The 22,335-nt window shown below is 39.0% G+C and overlaps 1 protein-coding gene across 1 annotated transcript; it reads left to right on the top strand.

The window, feature by feature from the left end:
• The first annotated feature begins 1,013 nt into the window (after positions 1–1,013).
• EIF1AX (eukaryotic translation initiation factor 1A X-linked) lies at positions 1,014–21,790 on the top strand. The gene is made up of 7 exons (XM_078064756.1): positions 1,014–1,167; positions 7,868–7,951; positions 10,586–10,689; positions 11,428–11,478; positions 14,751–14,832; positions 17,182–17,273; positions 19,744–21,790. Exons 1-7 carry the CDS (start codon positions 1,152–1,154, stop codon positions 19,747–19,749), a joined length of 435 nt encoding a protein of 144 aa, XP_077920882.1. The 5' UTR covers positions 1,014–1,151; the 3' UTR covers positions 19,750–21,790.
• Positions 21,791–22,335: the final 545 nt, after the last annotated feature.

Below are 22,335 nucleotides of genomic sequence, written 5' to 3' on the forward strand. Positions count from 1 at the left end.
TCCGGCCCACCATAATGAACTCATTTCAACTTCATTACCTCTTTAAAGACCCTTTTTTTTTTTTAATTCTTAAAGGACTTTATTTATTTGAGAGAGAGCACACGCACAGGAGTGGGGGGGGGGAGAGAAACAGACTCCCCACTGAGCAGGGAGCCCTAAGCAGGGCTCCATCCCAGGACCCCCGGATCAAGACCAGAGCCAAAGGCAGACGCTTAACTGACTGAGCTACCCAGGTGCCCCTTAAAGACCCTATTTCTAAATACAGTCACATTCTGAGATGTTAGGGGTTAAGAATTCAACATATGAATTTTGGGAGGGCACAGTTCAGGCCTTAACCCTGAGTTTATGTCTTCTCCCCTCCCTCCCTTCTGGTGTATATTGAGCACCTACTATATGCCAGACATTCTGCTAACTGATGGTAATAGTAAGCAACAGATGTAGTCTTTTAAAGTAATAACAAATGTCCTGCAACTATTATGCCTTGGTAATGGAGATGACCGGAGAGCCTTGCCCTTCCCCTCAGGCTCCCGACCAGGTTGGGTGGGCGAGAGGGCCTAGTTAAAACTAGCTGTGAGATTCGTTAATGAGTCAGCAGCAGCTCAAACCCCGAGACGCGGGCTTGTCACAAAGCAGCAAACAAGTCTGATGTCAGCCAGCAGCGGGCGCCACCTGAATCCGCCCTTTATTATGACGCCTGGGCCCCGCCCACTCCCTCCCTGACTCCTTCTCCTCTCGGCTCACTGTCCCGCCCCCCGCGTGTTCCTGCGAACTACCGCGAACTCTTCAAAAGCGCGTCACCATCCGCTCTAACAATGGGGGGGTGGGGGGAGGGGGATAAGGGGTGGGGTTCAGTCGGCCACGCCTGCGCCGTAGGGCCGGGAGGGGGGCGGGCCAGCCGGCGTTGGGAGGCGGGGAAAAGCGACGCAAGCAGCCGCGACGCCATTTGCTGCGGCTGAGCGTGGGCGCAGGCGGATCTCGGAAGAACTCGGTCGCGAGACTCTCCCGCGCACGCGAGCCGGCCTCTCTTGCTTGCTTGGTACCGCGAGGTCCCACGCGTTGCCCCTGGGGCCCCTCGGAGGAGTCGCTGCTCCCGCCACCGCAGCCAACCGCAGGATAGGAGTCGGAAACGCCGGGAGGCTTCCGTCACCGCCATGCCCAAGAATAAAGGTAATGCTGCCTGGACCCCGGGACCACGACTCCACTCCACCCGGTCTCTCCGGCCCTGCCCCCGGCCTCCGGATTGCCCAGGCCGCAGTGACCTTCCTTTCTGCTGTGCCTGAACACGGCTGCACGATACGGACGCGATTTGGGGCTTGGGAGAGAAGCTGGGGAGTTACTCCTGTCTTCCAGTTTGGTCACATTGGGGTGGAGCCGACGCCATTTTTGTAGGGCCTCCTGCGGGAGAATGTGGGCTTTTGCTCCCGATTCGCGCCAGACTGACCGCGGCGCTTTTTGGACCTGTGGGGGAGACCTCCCTGAGGCGGCCAGGGTTTCGCAAATGAGTGCCTTTGGCTTCCTGGGCAAGGAGTTAAGCCCTGAAAGCAGTTCTTAACTTTAAAAGGATAATGCCTGCTTTAGTGACCAGGTACTCATGTATGGGTTTCTTTATGGATAGTTGTTGAGTATTGTTGAGACTACTCCCTCTCCCTTGTAAACAGTGGACGAAACCTTGATGTATATTTACTTATTTAAGGTTCATTTCTAGAGATTTACTCTTCCCCATCCCTTTACGGGGTTTAACTTTTTTTTTTTTAACCCCCAGAACACTTGTTCCATATTTATCCAAGTTTTCTATTTTTGTCTCATATCTTGTATAAATGTGTTCGGAGTAAAGACCTTTTAATTTTTTAAGTTCCCTCCATTCTGAGGCTAAACGTCCACAAATTACTCGTCTCGAAGATAAATTTATTTGGAATTTCCAAAATGGAAGGTCTAATATACCTAAAAGCAGAGGAGTCCTAAAGAAATTATCCTTTTTTTTAGACTTAAGGGGATTTCTATCTTTTAAGTATTTTATAATTTCCCAAGGAAATTGTATTTTTATAAATATTTCTTAAGGTGATCGTGTCAATAGAAACAAGGAAACATTGTATTTCCTTCAGGAGAGGAGCATATTACACAAACCACAAGAAGTTTCCTTTGGTTATTCATCCTTGAGACCCCTTCCCTGACCCAGGCCTACTTCTGTTCTCTTTTCTACTTCACAGCTGGCTCCAGGGATTCTATCCCCTGGGGTACTTGGTTGGGGTTCTTTGCAAGATTTGGTGCAGTTCCCTTAGGGCACTCCACTGTCCTCAGAAATCTAACTTGCAGGTCCTTTTTGCAGCATATTACTGCTAATTATTCTGGGTGAAATGGAGTTCTAAAAAGTCAGTTTTCTTGTAACTTGTCCAATCCTTTATTTCCTTTTAGATGGTAATTGGATCACCTCAGTAAGTATCTTATTCTCACCTTTATTTCTAGTGATGAGATTTCCAATTCCCTCACTAAACTCTAAGCTCTAATGGGCAGTAATAGTATCTGTCTTAATCACATTGAATTGACACTTAGTAGATGCTCAATAAATATTTGTTGGATTAAGTCACCTTCCTTTTGGTTGATTCTAACTCTCAGATGAATAATAGGTTCCCCTTTGGTTCCCAGGGAACAGGACTTCTACATTAAATCACATCTAGTTCACTAGCCTATTTGAAGGTTATATTCCATTACATGGCAGTAAAATAGAGAGGCTAGTGATCGGGGTATGGTTAGTTCTGATAAATTGGCAAGCAGTGGATCATTCTATAAATAATATTTGAAGCATACAAAAAATATAATACAGTGAACACCTGGGAGTCTATTACTCTGAACTTGAAAATTAAAACACAGAATCATTTAAAGCCCTTTGTGTCCCCGTCTCCAGTCCCCTCCTCCTGTCTTCCTCTGTTTTGGGAGGTAGTCACCATTTTGAATTTGTTGTTTATCATTTCAGTACTTGTAAAACCAATCTGTTATGTTAGTGCTTTCCAAGACCCCTGAATTTTATGAGATGAGGTTTACTAATGTAGAATTAAATTCATGTTTATTTTTGTTTCTCTTCATTGGAAAAGCCAGAAGCCTTGTGAATATAATTTTGGTGATGGTTTCACAAAGATATAAATTACCACAAACTGTGTTGAATGACTTTTGCTTTGGACTGATTCTTACCAGCTTATTTCCTCTAGAATCCTCTAGATACTTTTAGCTTATTACCTCAGGAAAAAGGGTATCTTTTGGTCCACTCAAGAAGACTATTTGAGGTAAGGCGCTCCCACACTTTGAGGAAGTTACTACCTTTGCTTTTAAAATTGCCGCTCCTTTAGGAATGTACGGACTACTCTGGACTGATTCAAAGAATTGTCCAACTTGGGTGTATAACTCAGTAAACAAAGCTGGTAGGATCCTTGCCCTAATGGAGCTTTCACTCTGGTTTGAAGATCTGGCATGAATGGCATGGAGCAGAAGATACTTTTTCTAGGAAATCCGTTTTCATGTCCCCTAAGAATGCCTCACATACTGAACTCTAAGGACACTGGGTGGGTCAGGAAATTATAGAGGCCCACCTGACAATAGCACAGAGCATTGTGAGACTTACCCCAAGACGGATAACATGCACTTGGTTCTAGAAGTTATGTGTCTGTCTTTGCAGTGGCCGTGTGCACATTCTTGATCCTGTTTGGGCTGTGAACCTTTTGCTGCTTCCAGGTTCTTCCCATGAGTTCTTTAATATCACTACCACTTACAGCCTTTCTCCCATGTTTTGAAAAAGGCCACCAGTGTGGTTTTAGGTTCTGGAATGGGAACAAAATGCTGGGGAGAGGTACCCTTTTTTTTTTTTTTTTTTTTTTACAGTTTACAAACTCAAACATTGCATTTGGTCTTTTTTTTTTTTTTTTTTAATTTTATTATATTATGTTAGTCACCATACAATACATCATTAGTTTTTGATGTAGTGATCCACGATCCATTGTTTTCGTATAACACCCAGTGCTCCATGCAGTACGTGCCCTCCTTAATACCCATCACCGGGCTAACCAATCCCCCCTCCCCCCTCCCCTCTAAAACCCTGTTTGTTTCTCAGGTCCATAGTCTCTCATGGTTCATCTCTCCCTCCAATTCCCCCCGCCCATTTTTCCCTTCCTTCTCTTAATGTCCTCCATGTTATTCCTTATGTTCCACAAATAAGTGAAACCATATGATAATTGACTTTCTGTGCTTGACTTATTTCAGAGAGGTACCCTTAATGTGAGGGCCAAGAACAACAACAAAAAAGATTAGGTTTGGGCGCCTGGGTGGCTCAGTTGGTTAAGCGACTGCCTTCGGCTCAGGTCATGATCCTGGAGTCCCGGGATCGAGTCCCGCATCGGGCTCCCTGCTCTGCGGGGAGTCTGCTCCTCCCTCTGACCCTCCCCCCTCTCATGTGCTCTCTCTCTCATTCGCTCTCTCTCAAATAAATAAATAAATAATCTTTTTTAAAAAAAAAAGATTAGGTTTGAATCTCTTCACCCCCACACACTGAAATATGTAAAGTGAGTTAATTCTCTGAGCTTCAGTGAACTCCGTGATAAACTGGGGATAAATGACCTATTCATAGGGTGATTGTGACAAGTAAAATGGGTGGCTTAATTGTATAGTGGTTAAGAGTATAGTTAACTGGGGTGGGGTCTTACTGCTCACTTCAAATCCCAGATCTCACTTATGATATAGCCTTGGATAAGTCACTTAACCTTTCAAAGACTATCATCTCCTGGGAAATGAAGACAAAATAGTACCTATCTCATAGGCATAGGCTTGTGAAGGGTGAGTTACTGGGACAGTGAAAAATCTACTTGGATTAAAGCATAAGATAGTGGAAGAGAAATATTAAGAGGTAGATTGGTGTGTTCGTAGGTTGAGAGATACATATATTCTTTAAGGTGATCATGTTGTCACTGACAGAAACAAGGGTATTGATTTAGGACCAGCTTTGTAAAAAATAAAAGTAGAGTTTTGAATAAAATCCAGCTTGAGAGGACAGTAACCCATTCACTGGAGCCATTAGAAATATGAGACCAATGCTTGGTTGAAATAGTGGGCTTAGATGTAAAATTATTAGCATAGAAGTGATAGGTGAGAAAAATTAATTTCCTTAAAGAGTGGGTTAACAGAAAGTGAGAATTTGGAATTAATGAAGCTCCAGAGGAATAGGCATAATTGGGGGGGGGGTGGCTGGTAAAAGTCAAGAATAGTGTGAGTGGCCCTTTAAAAGTCAGAAAAAGAAGAGTTGGAAAATGATCATTAGTGTCATTTAAAGTGTGTAAAACAAGGGGAGGGGGAGAATTACAGTTTTTTAAGGACAGCAGTAGATAGAATTCTAGAATCCTAAATGGTAGAAGGAATGTAGGAATGTAGAGGTATTTGGATCTTCTGTTCTAACTCCTTCATTTTACATAGTCTGTAACTGAGATCCTGAGAGGTTTTTGTGAAAGCCCCTTTCATCCTTTACTTCTCCCTCCCTCTACATTTGGTCATCATTCTCTTGTTTCCATCTCAGAAATATTCCTCCTGTTTTTCTCTTCCTCTTCGTGGCTAGGCTAGGCCTGCTTCATGGTACAGTTTTTGTTGAAGTTTTGTGTTTTTTTTGATAGTATATTTACCATTCAAATTTCAAAAGTATGAAAAGTGAAATCTCTTTCCTAAACATGTCCCATTGTAAACCAGTTCTCCTCACAGGCAGTCATTGTTAACTTTTTTTGTATATGCCTTTCCCAGAGGTATTTTATGTATATACAAGCAAATATGAGTATGCAGCTTGCTTGCTTTGTTTTGAAAACAAATGTCTTCCATCCAAGTACTAACCAGGCCCGACCCTGCTCCCGCAGTCTGGATTTTGCTGATTGCATCCTATTTGCACCTTGCTTTTTATTGTTTTTTTTCCTACATCCCACTGTTTGTTTATTATTATTAACATACAATGTATTATTTGTTTCAGGGGTACAGGTCTGTGATTTATCAGTCTTACACAGCACCCAGCACTCAACACAACACATACCCTCCCCAGTGTCCATCACCCAGCCACCCCATCCCCCCCACCCCCCTCCGCTCCAGCAACGCTGTTTGTTTCCTGAGATTAAGAGTCTCTTATGGTTTGTCTCTCTCGTCTTATTTTATTTTTTTCTTCTCTTCCCCTATGATCCTTTGCCTTGTTTCTCAAATTCCACATATCAATGAGATCATATAATTGTCTTTCTCCGATTGACTTATTTTGCTTAGCATAATACCCTCTAGTTCCATCCACATCATTGCAAATGGCAATATTTCATTTTTTGATGGCTGCATAATATTCCATTGTGTATATATACCACATCTTTATCCATTCATCTGTTGCTGGACATCTGGGCTCTTTCATAGTTTGGCTATTGTGCACATCGCTGCTATAAACATTGGGGTGCATTTGCCCCTTCGGATCACTGTATTTTTATCTTTGGGGTAAATACCCAGTAGTGCAATTGCTGGGTCGTAGGGTAGCTGCTTTTTATTGTTTTTTATTGGACTTTGTTATTTATTTTTTTTTAAGATTTTATTAATTTATTTGAAGAGAGTGCACATGAGGGGGGCTGGGGGGGCCCCACGTGGGGCTCTGTCCCAGGACCTGGAGATCATGAACTGAGCCCAAAGCATACTGACTGAGCCACCCAGGCGCCCATGGACTTTGTTTTTTTAGATTAGTTACATTTGTAGGGAAATGAGCAGAAACTAAAATTATATTACCCCAGCATGTTGTTAACATCTTACATGAGCCATAGATACATTGTTACTAACAAGTCCATAGGTTACATTAAGGTTCATTCTTTATGTTGTACATTGTGTGGGTTTTGACAAATGTATGATGACATGTATCCACCATTACAGTATCATACAGAATAGTAATTTAACTGCCCTGAAAATCCTCTGTGTTCCACATATTCATCTGCCCTCTCCTCCCCAACTCATGGCAACTACTGATTTTTTTTTTTTTTTTTTTTTTACTGTGTCTATAGTTTTGCCTTTTCCAAAATGTATGGTTGGAATCATACTATTCAGCCTTTATGGGTTCCTTCTTTCCCTTAACAGTTTGCATTTAAGGTTCTTTCATGTCTTTCGGGAACTCGATAGCTCATTTCTTTTTATTGCTCCATTGTGTCGATGAACCACAGTTTGTTTATTCACCTACTGAAGGACATCTTGGTTGTTTCCAAGTTCAGGAATTAGTGCCTTGTGTTTTTAACTTCAAATACTTTGCTCAGTGAATCTTTCCTACAGGTATAAGATAAAACTCTCACAGCAGCCAGAGTTGTTTTCCCTCCACCACAAAATCAATGTATCCTATTCCAGGAGCTATAACTTTACCCCCAGCCCCCACCCCAAGTCATCCTACTTGATTGAACTCAGACTTTTCATGGGGAGGTCCGGTAAAAGAGGGAGCTTATTTATTTAGAAATTTATGGGTAACCCGTTATATCTCCCACCCTGGCCCTTGTGGGTCGCTGTAGGAGGGGTTCACTGAGAAATGTGCTCAACCAAGTGGTCATTATGGTCCAGGAACTTTGGTCATTGAATGCAGATGTTCTCAGGGATCTATATAATTTTATGTAATACCTTCTTTTGGTTTATTTGTATTTTATGTCAGAAATAACCCAAAAGGAATTTCTAAGAAGGATAGGGGAGTGATGTGTTTGATATGTTTGGAAATTTTAAATTTAATATGATTGGGTGACCACATTAGGTGAATTTTTAAATTTAAATGATTTTTTAAAGGCATGTTGTGAGTCATTTATTTCTTTAATACTATTGTACAGATAACGTCTTTTTCTTTCTTTAAAACCATCAGGTAAAGGAGGTAAAAATAGACGCAGAGGTAAGAATGAGAATGAATCTGAAAAAAGAGAGCTGGTGTTCAAAGAAGACGGACAAGGTAAGCATTTCTGTGAGGGTTTTTTTTTAGTAACAGTTTTCTTTTTTTTAATATGGAATTTCAATGTCTAAACATGAAAGATAGAACTATTCATAACCCTGAGCAATGACATCCTGTGCCCCTCTTTGCCCTTCTCTGTTCCTCAGCCCTCCACACCTCTCTAGAGCGCCTCTAATCATTCCCTGGTATCCTGTGTGCAATGAGGATTGGAGGCATTTCTGTAAATGTCTGGGTTTCATTGTTTTGTGCATGAACACTCATAATTAAGAATGAATTGTACGGTTCAGAGGGAATTAAGCCTCAAAAGCTGAGGTTAACAATTGGCATGATTTAGTAGACCTTTTTTGATAGTAAATGGTGCTTCGTAGTATTTTTATTAGACCATGGATTTTTGAGGGATGAATTAGAGGCCTTTCCCTCACTTCTCAATGCCATTAGCATATAATTTCAGGACATAGAATACAGTGAAACTGAACAATTGACTTTTCCAAACTAAGATGCATAACACTAGTTTCCCATATTTTTGAGCAATTTCAAACCTTTGGGAAAGTCGCAGTATTAATACAATGAATTCCCTTAAACCCTTCGTGTGTGTGTGTGTGTGTGTGTGTGTGTGTGTGTGTGTGTGTGTGTGTGTGTTTCTTGAACCATTTTAAAGCTTGCAGGTTGCAGACGTGATACTTTTACCTTACGTGCTGCATTATGTTTCTTAAGGATATTCTCTTACATAATCACAATAGAATTAAATCACGCTCAGATAATTTAACATGAATATATTATATATCTAGTATATAATCTGTTTTTGAAGTTTCCAGTTATCCCAATAATTTCCGGCATATTTTAATGAAGAACTTTTTTTGATTGTCTTTTTATAGAACTTTGGTGGATTTTGTTCATGGCCGTGTTTATATAAGCCACTAAAAATGAAGAGTGTTTTGTGACTAAAAGACCTTTTTGTTTCTTAGCCTTAATCAGGCTTGCCTCCATTAGCAGTTGACTTCGTTATGACCACCACTTTTTTCGTATTTTTTCCTCACTTTTTTTTTTTTTTAAGATTTTATTTATTTATTTGACAGAGAGAGAGACAGAGAGGGAACACAAGCAGGGGGAGTGGGAGAAGCTGCCTTTGAATTGGCCCACCATGTTGCGGCTCTAGGTTCAGTATATTCTGAGCAAGTCACTTCAGCATGTTAACCCCACAATTGAGCCTTTCAAAGTTAGGTCTCAGTATACTTAAAATCAGCGGATATTCCCTTTGGGGGTCAGTCTTATGTACAACTTGAGTAAGCTTAAGGTTCTGAAGCAACACCCGCCTCCGCCCCAGGTCTTCTGTCATTTAATGACAAGAGCAGAACAGACAGGCCCATGTGCAAGCTAATGCTCATCATCTCAGTTTTCCAAATGGCAGTAAAACCAGGTGGCTTCCTGGGTTTCCTTTTGGAAGGATTTTGATTAAAAGTTTGGCATTTTGCCTGAGAACATCTTTCTGGCTTTACAAAAACTTTAGAATAATGACTTCTAATATAACAAAGACGTTACTGGGGCACCTGGGTGGCTCAGTCAGTTAAGTGCCTGCCTTCAGCTCAGGTCATGATTCCAAGGTCCTGAGATCGAGCCCCACATCGGGCTCCCTGCTCACCTGGAAGCCTGCTTCTCTCTCTCCCTCTGACCCTCCCCCCACTCATGCTCTCTCTCTCTCTCTCTCATGCTCATTCTGTCTCTCTCTCAAAATCTTTTTTGAAAAAATAACAAAGACGTTACTAACATTAAGCTACTTGTATTTGCCAGATGTACCAAAAATTGTGTTGAGATTAGCCTCTAAAGGATCTGAGGGAAAGGAGATTCAAGTTTGGGAGACGTTCCAAATGTGAGAGATTGATGAGGTGTAATGTACGTTTACAGACATGCTGCCTTGGTCTCCAAAAATAAAGCATACAGTTATGAAGATAGTAGTCCTTCTGCTTATTCAAAATGAATAGATAATTAAAGCATTTCTTTTTTTTTTTTTTAAAGATTTTATTTATTTATTTGACAGAGAGAGACAGCTAGAAAGGGAACACAAGCAGGGGGAGTGGGAGAGGGAGAAGCAGGCTCCTGGCCGAGCAGGGAGCCTGATGCAGGGAGCCTGATGCAGGGCTTGATCCCAGGACCCTGGGATCATGACCTGAGCCGAAGGCAGACGCTTACCTACTGAGCCACCCAGGTGCCCCGATAATTAAAGCATTTCTGATAGCAGAGATAGCTTGTTATAGAAATGACATTATGGAGTCTAGATTATGGCTCTGCCATTAACTAGCTTAGTGTTTATTAATCCCTAGGATTTATTTTACTACACATATTTATTCCTAACCAATATACCTATGTGTTCTAGTCTGTTTTGTTTTGTTTTAGATTTATTTATTTATCTTAGGGCGGAGGGAGAGGGAGAGAGAGTCTGAAGCAGACTCTGTGCTGAGCATGGAGCCCTATGTAGGGCTTGATCCCAGAATCCTGAGATCATGACCTGAGCCAAAACTAAGAGTTGGACTGTGCCACCCAGGCGCCACTGTTCTAGTCCGTTTTGTGCGGACTTTGAAGTTGATGTTATGAAAAGTTGAACACTTTTCCTGTACACTTTTGTTTTCCCTCCCCCAGAGTATGCTCAAGTAATCAAAATGTTGGGAAATGGACGATTAGAAGCGATGTGTTTTGATGGTGTAAAGAGGTTATGTCACATCAGAGGGAAATTGAGAAAAAAGGTAGGTGTGGAAATTTGTTTTACTTTAAAATTATGAGTAAGGGGAAAATGGCTCTATAGTTTTTATGGGTCAAGGACCTCATTTTTGGAAGTTCCCCAAAGATTTCAGTAGAACAGTGATTTACCTATAATAAAACAGCCAACTCCTTGATGGTAGTTTTATATGGATTATATTTAAAGACACATTTGCATCACCTATGTTTTTTCTGCTCAAAATGTTTAACCTGAATCTAATCATGAAGAAACTATCAACAAATACAAATTGAGGGAGACCTGCAAAACAAATGGCCTGGCTCTTAATACAATGTTAATGACCTTAAAGGGGGAGGGGGGGAACTATTCCAGTTGAATGGAGATGAAAGAAACCTAATGGTTAAATGGGGTAGGTGGCCCATGTTTGGATTCTGGTTTGAGGGTGGGGGCAATAGTTGTAAAGAGTGTTAAGAAAAGAAAATTTGAATATGAATTACATTAAGTATTATGGTGATAATAAATTTCCTGAATGGGCTGCCTTGAAAAGGAATGATTAATTTCCTATTATAGTGGGTGTTGAGGCAGATACATTAATTGGGTAAAAGTCCCTCCAACTCTGATTTTTATATGGGTATTTTTTAATCCCATTACCAAGTATAGGTACTTCACCCACAGTTGGGTGAATAGTATTTTATGGAAAGACTGACTCAATGTTGCTTTGATTCTTTATTTTTAAATATGACATGCAGTGACTTTTCTTTCATAGGTTTGGATAAATACTTCAGACATTATATTGGTTGGTCTCCGAGACTACCAGGTAAAAATATATGTATATATATATATTTTTTTTTTTCCTCATTGTTCACTTGGTTGAATTTTGTGAGCCATTAATGCTTAGAACTTGTATTTGACCAGTTTCACCCCAGCATGCTGCTCACCACTGTGTCAACAAACATTTCATAAGGGCCAGTTACGTTTTTTAGGTATTGTGCTAGGTACCCTAGGCATCGTGGTTCCCAAATGGCCATTCTGTGGAGTCTACATTTTCATGTGGAAAAAATAACAGGCAATGTGAATATTTCATAAAGCTAAATGGTCTTTTTTTTCCTTTTTTGATATTTGAAAAGTTCCCTTTTTTGGAATGAGTGATGTTATATAGTGGTGGTTTTGTTCATGTTCTTATTTGTTAAAATAAAAATTTAATCTTATGTTGGGCCTCCCATGGCAATTTTTCTTTTCTTTTTAATTTATACATGTTGAAATCAAAATCTGGAAACTGTTACTGTAGTGGATACACCTGAATGACTCAAGCTCCCATCCCAGAAAGTGTTTATGGCCTGGTAGTGAAAAAAATAAGACAGGCACACAAGTAATTACAGTACAAACCATGATAGAAGTATGTGCTCTAAATTTGAATGAGCACTTAAAGGAAAAAATGGTACTTCCCCTTCATGATCTCAACCTGGAGACTACTCATTGTGGGTCGCTGTAGTCCGTTTGGTTTCTACCTATTGGAACTCATCACCATATATTTAATCACATCGTGAGTGATGTTTCTATAACCTTGATCCTACTTTGATTTTTTAAGATATATATTCCAGAATAAAGAACTAAAATTTTCATTTTAAATTAGTGGTTCTCAACCATGAGTGAATTTTTTCCTCCAGGGACCATTTGGCGGTGTCTGGAGACATTTCTGGTTGTCACAACTGGGGGAGGCAGTGTTGATGGCATATAATGGATAGTGCCCAGGGGTGATGCCAAATATCCTACATTGCACAGGACAGTCCCTACAACAAAGAATTACCCAGCCCAAAATGTGAACAATGCAAAAAAGCCTGCTTTAATTAATACCATTTTGGGTTGCCTGGGTGGCTCAGTTAAGCATCCGACTCTTGATTTCAGCTCAGGTCATGATCTCAGGGTCATGAGATCAAGCCCTGCATTGGGCTCCTTGCTGGGTGTGGAGCTTGCTTAAGATTCTCAGGCGCCTGGGTGGCTCAAGATGGTTAAGCGTCTGCCTTCGGCTCAGGTCATGATCCCAGGGTCCTGGGATCGAGTCCTGCATCGGGCTCTCTGCTCCTTGGGAGCCTGCTTTTCCCTCTGCCTCTCTCTCTCTCTCTCTGTCTCTCATGAATAAATAAATAAAATCTTTAAAAAAAAAGATACTCTCCTTCTGTGTCCGTCCTGCCCTGCCCCCCAACCTTCGACAAGGGTGCATTCTCTCTCTAACAAAACAAACAAAATACCATTCTGATGTCCAATTTCTTCTTTTGATCTTAAAAATAGCCCCAGAAGTAGGAAGAATAATTAGTTCTCTGTTTGACAGATAAGGAAACCAAGGTTTGAAAACATGTACCATTCTTTTTTTTTTTTTTAAAGATTTGATTTATTTATTTGACAGAGACACAGCGAGAGACGGAACACAGCATGGGGAGTGGGAGAGGGAGAAGCAGGCTTCCCGCTGAGCAGGGAGCCTGATGCGGGGGTCAATCCCAGGACCCTGGGACCATGACCTGAGCCGAAGGCAGATGCCAAACAACTGAGCCACCCAGGGGCTCCGAAAACATGTACCATTCTGACTATAAAATGACAGCCAAGACCAACTTTCTGATTCTTAAATCTCCCACAAACCACCTTCTCTACCCTTGCCACTTAAAGGGTGATCCAGGGACCAGTGGCATCACTGGCTTTTGGGAACTTGTCAGAAATGCAGGTTTTTGGACCCCACCCCAGACCTCCTCAATTGGAATAAGCATTTTAACAATTAACCTTTGAGCTTCTATAAACATTACAGTTCAAGAAGTACTGGTTTGAATCACACTGCCTTTGCATCACTGATCCTCTTTGTAGCCATTAGGACCTGCTTTTAGGTCCAAAGAACTTTTTGAAGTTGAAACAATCAACTTCAACACTTTTCTTTCCTTAACTGAGTTGGATTCTTTTCAAATGGGAAAGTATGAACATTCTATGGCAGTAATTTTCAGTGGGACATTTGCCTCAGAAACACTTAAAAGAGCTTTTAAAAATACAGATTCATGAGCTTCACTCCATCTCTACTAATCTATCTTCAGGAAATATAAAGGCTCCACTGGAGATTCCAGTCAGTTCATATTCTAAGAACCACTGATTCATGGAAAGGTATATTAATTTCCTTAGGTGATTACACAGTCTCAATTTTTTAGACTGTTTAATCATCCTGTAAATTATGGTCCCAGGGAATTTTTGTATTTCCAAAGACTTCTAGAGTGCCTGGGTGGCTCAGTCTTTAAGCGTCTGCCTTGGGCTCAGGTCATGATCCCAGGGTCCTGGGATCAAGCCCCACGTCGGGCTCCCTGCTCGGCAAGAAGCCTGCTTCTCCCTTCCACTCCCCCTGCTTGTGTTCCCTCTCTCACTGTGTCTCTCTCTGTCAAATAAATAAAAATCTTAAAAAAAAAAAAAAAGACTTCTAATCAAAGGATAATAGTAAATAACTTAAAAAGATTGGGTTTGTACAGTTCTGCTCTTTTTAAAGTGAGATCTGTAAATATCTTCCTTAAGCTTGTTGATCGTCATTCATTTATGCATGTAAGCAGCTTCATACTATATAATGCTGAGGATGTTTTTTAGAGGGTAGGAGAAAACTTTATTTTTTAAAAGTTTTGTTTGTTTTGATACTTTTTTTTTTTTAAGCTTTTATTTGAGAGTGAGCACAAGCAGGGTGAGAGGCAGAAGGGGAGGGAGAGGAGCAAGCAGACTCCCTGCTGAGCAGGGAGCCTGATGCAGGGGCCCCATCCCAGAACCCCGAGATCATGACCCAAGCTGAAGTCAGATGCTTAACCGACTGAGCCACCCAGGTGCCCATAATACTTATTTTTTTAACTTTAATTCTGGTATAATTAACAATATAGTCATTCAACATTATGGAAATTATAGTGTATATGGAACGTCACCCAGTGCTCATGACAACAAGTGCACTGGGTAGGAGAAAACTTTAAAATGTGAGAAAAGATTGTAACGACAGTTTTTAATTTATCCAGTTTGAAAATAATTTGGGAAAATAATAATATTTTGGCATAATCGGTTCTAAAAGTTAATTGTCTTTTTCAGGATAATAAAGCCGATGTAATTTTAAAATACAATGCAGATGAAGCTAGGAGTCTGAAGGCATATGGCGAGCTTCCAGAGCATGGTAATGTCTGAGTTATTTTATTGACCTGTCATACGGTGTTAGTACTTGGTGTTACTTAGGTGAAGGAATTTTGGTAGAATTTTGCATATTTACTTTTGTGCTTACATGGTTCATTTTAAGTATGCCTGCTTATACTTCATAATACTGGATACCTTAAGAAAAAAGTAACTGGGATTCTGTCCTTAATAAATACACTTTCTGGTGTGGAGTTACACTTTATAAACTCTGAACTTCTGCCCAATACCAATCAGGAATACTTTTGTTACAGTATTTATTTCACAGTAACTTTCTCAAGAGATTGTCATTGTTCATCTACTTTAAATGTAAAGCAAGGATAGTAGTTACTGTTGATTTTTATAAAGTTTTCAGTTCTTATCCTAGTATCATAAGATCCCATAGGATTTTTTAAAACCAACATTCTTTGTTTCTGTTACCAATACAAAAGTAAATGTCCTTTACATACTACTTTGTAAGCCTACCTTTTTCATTTGATGTTTTTGTTTTGTAGTGTTTTTTGTTTGTTTTGGCTCTCTTGCATATTATTATGAAAACAATACTTAAGCATGAAAATCCTACTGAAATTATTTCCATGACATTTTCAATCTAGGAAATGCTAGTATATTGGGGAATAGGACCAGCACCTCCCAGTTCATTTTCATTGCTTAGGGGGTAATCATGATTTGACTAAAGTTTCTGATTGATGAGTGTCTGGTGATTGGTAAGTTGTTAGCATGTGCTCTAACCATTTTTTTAGGCATAGCTGGAAGTTGTAATAGTTTCAGAATTTGTGTAACTGGAGCCTGCATTACTAAAAATATCTTTGTGAAATAAATAGTTGGGACTACATTAACCTAAAAAGCTTTTGCACAGTGAAAGAAACCAACAAAACAAAGTGGCAACCTATTGAATAGGAGAAGATACTTGCAAATGATGTATCTAATAAATGGTTTATATCCAAAATATGTAAAGAACTCCTACAACTTGGGGCACCTGGGTGGCTCAGTTGATTAAGCATCTGCCTTAGGCTCAGATCATTATCCCAGGGTCCTGGGATCGAACCCCACATCAGGCTCCCTGCTCAGCAGGGGAGTCTGCCTCTCCCTCTGCCCCTCCCCCTGCTCGTGTGTGCGCTCTCTCTCTCTCAAAAAAATTAATCTTTATTTTTTATTTTTTAAAAGATTTTATTTGAGAGCAAAAGTTGAGAGATCATAGAGGGGAGATCACTGACTGAGCCACCCAGATGCCCCAAATAAAATCTTCAAAAAAAAAAAAAACTCCTACAACCGAATGCCTAAAAATCCTCCCAAATAATCTAATTAAAAATGGGCAGAGGACCTGAATAGACATTTTACACAGAAGACGTAGAAAGGCCAATAGGCCTGTGAAAAGAGCTTAGCATCACTAATCATCAGGGAAATGCAAATCAAAACCATCCCCTCACCCCAGTCAGAATATCTAGTATCAAAAAGACAAGAAATAACAAGGGTTGGTGAAGATGGGGAGAAAAAGGAACCCTCGTGCGCCGTTGGTGGGAATGAAAACTGGTGCAGCTACTGTGGAAAACAGTATGGAGGTTCCTCAAAAAGTTAAACATAAAAATACCATTCAATTCAGTGATTCCACTACTGGATATTTACCCACAGAAAACGAAAGCACTTATTTGGAAAAATGTATGTACCCTTGTGTTTTATTGCAGCATTTTTTACAATAGCCAAGATACGGAAGCAAATCAAGTGTCCACTGATAGATAAATGGATAAAGAACATATGATTGACACACACATACACTGGAGTATTAGACATAAAAGCAAATGAAATCTTGCCATTTGTAATAACATGGTTGGACCTTGAGGGTATTATGCCAGGTGAAATAAATCAGAGAGAAATACCATATGATTGCAGTTAGACATGTGGAATCTAAAAAAACAAAAAAATGAACAAACAACAAGAGAGAAATAGACTCATAGAGAAGATAAACCAGTGGTTGCTGGAGGGTTGGGGGGGGTAGGTGAAATAGGTGAAGGGGATTAAGAGTTACAAACTACCAGTTCTAAAATAAGTCATGGGGATGAAAAGTGCAGCATGGGGAATATAGTCAATAATATTGTAATAACTTTGGTGACAGATGGTAACTATGCTTATTCTGGTGAACATATTGTAGTGTATATAATTGTCAAATCAACTATGTTGTGCGCTTGAAATTAATATATATGTCAACTATACTTGAATTGATATGTTTGACTCAAGTCTTTTTATACTTCAACATTTAATATCAGACCACTTTTAGTGCACAGTTACTCATTTTAATATCATCTTGGTTATATGAGTGTGTTTGTTATTGTTTCTTTAGCTAAAATCAATGAAACTGATACATTTGGTCCTGGAGATGATGATGAAATTCAGTTTGATGACATTGGTGATGATGATGAAGACATCGATGATGTGAGTAGATGTATCTTGCATTTTCCAACTTTTGTTTCTGAATTATCCACAGAGAAACCAGCCTTTTCTCCTATCTTCCTTTAAACTAAAAATGTTGAATACTTAAATTAGGGTATATTTCAAGACTTGTCCATGAATTAAAATACTCAGTATAATATAGAAGACAACTAGTCAAACTGTTAAACTTTGAGAATTCTTAAAATCTTTTCAACATTTCGGGCGCCTGGGTGGCTCAGTCGTTAAGCATCTGCCTTCGGCTCGGGTCATGATCCCAGAGTCCTGGAATCGAGTCCCACATCAGGCTCCCTGTTTGGCAGGAAGCCTGCTTCTCCCTCTCCCACTCCCCCTGCTTGTGTTCCTGCTCTCGCTATCTCTCTCTCTGTCAAATAAATAAATAAAATCTTAAAAAAAAAAATCTTTTCAACATTTCTTCCAGAAAAGATGAGTATTTGCTTTGGCGAAATGAATGCTAGGCATTGGAATCATAACTTGTTTAAAAGCATCTAAAGAGATAGCTCTTTCTGAATTTAGCAGACAGTTGTAAGAAATAGAAGATCTTCTCAAAGAGACGTGCCTTAATTGAAATACTAGTATGTTAAGAGAAGAATCTTGTTTGAACAGCTTGATATGAAGCATTGGAATTACAACATTTTTTTAGAAGATTTTATTTAGTTGTTTTAGAGAGAGCACGTGGGAGGTGGGCAGAGGGAGAGAGAGAATCCCGAGCAGACTCTGCCCTGATCATGGAGCCCAACGCAGGGCTCTGTCCCACAACCCTGAGATCATCACCTGAGCCAAAACCAAGAGTCAAACGCTTGACCAGCTGAGCCACCCACACACCCCAAAAGGTCTCAAATTTAACAAGGCTTTTAACATATGTTGTAATTCCAGGGGCGCCTCTCTCCCTTTCCCTCTGCCCCTCCCCCACATGTGATCTCTCTTTCTAAAATAAATAAATAAATAAATCTTTAAAAAGTTGAGACCTTCTGCCAATTACTTAATGCCAATCTGTTGGATATGCACTGTTGCCAAACTCTTGGTTTGGAGTTGGTGTGTTTTAGGAAAATGTATTATTTTTCTGAAAGGTAAAGCAGTGATGCTCACAAGAACAAATGCCCTTTTGCTGTTAACAGTATTTAAATGAAATTCATACTTAGTTTCTGGCAATATAAATAATTGTAGTAGTATTATAAGTTATTCTTAACTCCAGTGTGGGCTCTTTTTCAACTCCTTAAAATAAAAATGTAGTTGAGAACCCACCTGTGTATATAAATCTAAAAATAATTATGCTAATGTTTGGTTTGATTCGAAGATGAAATTTTAGTGTACCTGGGGCAGTATTTCCTAAGACTGTGCAACACAATTACCAGAGCCTTTCAAAAATACTAAGGCTGATCTTCGGGAAGTCTGAGTTGGGCATCAGAAGTGATACCCACTACCAGGATTCTATAATTAATATTTTTATACCTGATTTATCATATATCTTAACTATATCTTTATTCATCCATCAATCCATCTTATATTTTGATGCATCTTCAGACCATTTAGAATACTCAGGGTGAATTAAGGATTTGAGTATATATCCTCCATGTGTATATGTGTTTATGAATTTTTACATAAATACATCATTCTTTTTTTAATGTACCTCCCTTTAGAGATCCTGAGCCACAGAATTCTTGTGACTGAATTGTTAATGATACTTTGACAGTAGATTTATTGATTATATTGTGACCAGAACCTGACATGGAATTGTGTTGTAAATTAAGGGGCAATCCAAACATTTTTAGAGCTGGGGTAGAAGGTCTCTTTTGGAAATTAAGAACCTAATCAGAGAACACTTTTGAATGTGAATTTGAATTTGAATACACTGAGGTGTATTCATTTAGGAAAATGTATTACATTTTCCTAATTGAGGATCTAGACAGGGTTAAGATTTTCTAAGAAAAAAACTTCTGAATCTGTGCCAGTGATGCCTTGGAACTGGACCCAGTAAGCTGGCAGGGAAAGAGATGGTAAAAGATGGTGGCTACTAAAGGAATTTGAGTTATCTTGAACGTTTTGCAAGGGTTGCCTTGTTACCACCTGAGAACCCTACTTTTCCAAGACATTTCTCCAGATGGTTTATAGGTATGCTAGCCTTTTTTCCTGTACCCAGGTTGAGAGGAGAATTTGGTTACTGTCAGACTTGCCCCTTTCTCAGATAATACTCCTGTGTCTGCTCCCACCCCAGAATAAAAAAATCTTTCATCACTAACACAAAAGGGAGGAGACACTAAAGTTTATTAAGAATATTTTGCATAGCATGACATGGTTGTAAAGATTTACTGGCAACAAACTGTAATTGAGAAAAACCCTGTGTGTAGAATTTCCTCTTCAAAGATAGCTTTAGGGTGTGCAAGCCTCCCTTATGTGGTAGACTGCTGGAATATAAGAATTCTTTCATTTGATCTGATGTTCTTTTCCCTTCCAGATCTAAATTGAATTCAACATTTTACATTCCAATTTCTCTGAGGATTGTTCCAACAATTTGGATTTTGGCTGTGACCTGTTAAAGAAGATTAAAATTTCATTAGCATGAGTGCAATTTGCTAAAGCAGACTGATTTGTTTCTAAGGTATTTCTTTAAAAACTGGTAATGCTGAATTCTCTTAAGTGAAAAGTTAAACCCCCTTTGTTCTTTTGATGTATTGGAGCTTATGGGTAAAAGACCACATCTACTATTTTTAAAAAGAGGGGAGAAATGCATTACTGCCTTTCCTACTTTGACCCCTTCCCATAAGTAAATGGATGTTCTGAATTAACCATTTGCCCTACACTCATTATGGATTATGATTAAGCCCTAACTTTGACTAGCCTGTTGACTGTATATTCCAGTTACTTTGATGTTCCCTTGAGATTTTGATACAGTTTAAAGGAGGCAGAACTCTGCATTTGAAGTAAAAATGATTAGGTCTGTTTTTCATATTTAAGTAGCATGTGGCTATTTTTGTACTAATTTTGATATCATGTACATTCTTTTCATGATCTTATTTTGCCACTATAAATGTATCAGCAAAAAAGCATTTCCAAAATGCAGGTTTTACAACCTGGGTTTTAATAGCAATTTTTAATTTGTAAGGTTAGTAGTTACAGGAATTGAACAGTAGGTGGCACCCAGTCATCTTAACATTGAAACGTTGCTGTAGTTGGCAGTTTTTTTCCTTACTATGCATAGGAAATTTCCCAAACAAGAAAAGATTGTTTTGATCATATGCATGTATGTAGAATATTTTTAAAGAACAAAAATATTGTTAAAAGTGTCAATTTTATTTCAGAAGTCATATACCTATAAGCTACAATTTTGAGTGCTTTATAAACACCTGAATTATGTATAAATGAAAATTTAATTTCCTAACAACTGTACAAATTAAGCCTTTTTCAAACTATCCCTAAGCTGGGAAAAGAGGAGGGGAATAACAATTTACTGAAAAGATGGTTTCTCATTTTAAATGGGAGAGCTACAGCTGAGAAGTATAATAAAGACAATGTCATCTGCAGAGTATATTATACCCTTACTTTGTGTTTAGGATGTATTTTATTGTGTGTAAAGATTTGTTTTGCTTGTATTTTATTGGGAATTTGGATTTTCCCTTACTTAGTTTTGTTTTCAATTCTACAAAGATGAAATTAATGGGTGGGCTATTTAGACCTCACTAGCCACATTGAAATCTTATGCAACTTTAAAAGAAGAGGTCCATCATTAAGGTAATGAAGCTTCTATTCTACCGGTCTCCAGAGGTGTTTTCAATGATGAAAAGTACTACAAAGGGAAATAAACCTTCATGTGGCTTCAAAAAATAAGCAAATCTTCTCTAATCTCATGCTTATTCCTAAGTGTGCAAACTCTGGAATCAGAATCTGAGGTACTATAAAACATTATTAAATCAAAGAATAGAAATGAGTAGACAGTTGGAATTCATGTTTCTTATTCTCTGGAGTTCTGAACACTTAACCTAGAGGGAATGCATCCGAGACCATGAGCTGGTTTTTTTAAGACTTGTAAGAAACTAGCCTTGAAGAATCGACTTAGTGATTATCTTCATCAAAATCTAAACTTAAGATATTTAGGCTTCTGTACAAAAAGTGTTTTGCTAAATTTGTGGTGTATATATAGATCCTTTTTCCGTGTTGTTTTATCAAGAATGCTGTAACTCTGCATCTGTGGTACAGTTCATGGTAGGGATGGTACAGCTCACACATTAGCTTTTCTACTTACCTCCTCTAACAAATATGGTTCGTCTAAAGATTCTTAAATTACAACTATGGTCCCCATTCATGTGTGTGTTAGTGATATTTTTTTTTCCTTGCCTACCTAGTAAAAGCTCAATCTAGTGCCATTGCATCCTGGAAAATCTCAAATCATAATGATTATAAAATGGTAAAGTTCTAGGTCATACGCAACACTACTTGGAGGGATTGTTTTATTAAATTTAATGTGAAATTTGTATAGTTTTATTGATTATATCTCAAATGAGAAATGGAAGTAGTCCTTGGTGTATTTTGTTTTGTTTTTTTTGGTGTGTGTATGTGTGGTGTTTTGTTGAGTTTCTTTGGTTGGTTGGTTTTTGGTTTGTATGGTATTTTTTTGTTTTTTTGTTTATTTTTTTGGTTTTGGTTTTGGGGTTTTTTTTGGTTATACTCTTTGATTCCCATAACAGAGCTATAAGGTATGCCTTGAAAGAAAATAAAATGTTTGAAATCCAAGAATAATGGTTCTTCCTGCTAAGCGGGTATAATAATTATTACTAATGAATTTGATGGGCTTGCATTTTTCATGCAGTGTTGATTCTACTTCCAGTTAGAGTATAAATAAATTGTATTACTAAGGTGGCTCAACAACCAAACCAAGCATTTGTGTGAAGAAAGACTTGCCAAGATTTAATTGCTTGACTGTTGAATCTTTTTTGAACATCCAGCCTCTTAAGAGATCCTCTTAAGGATCCTGTAAACTATGCATGATGAAAATTCGTGTATTTTATTAAGGAATGGCCATTGGTTTACTCACCACATCTACAGAATCATG

This window comes from Halichoerus grypus, chromosome X (assembly GCF_964656455.1).
Source record: "Halichoerus grypus chromosome X, mHalGry1.hap1.1, whole genome shotgun sequence".
Classification (NCBI taxonomy): Eukaryota; Metazoa; Chordata; class Mammalia; order Carnivora; family Phocidae; genus Halichoerus; species Halichoerus grypus.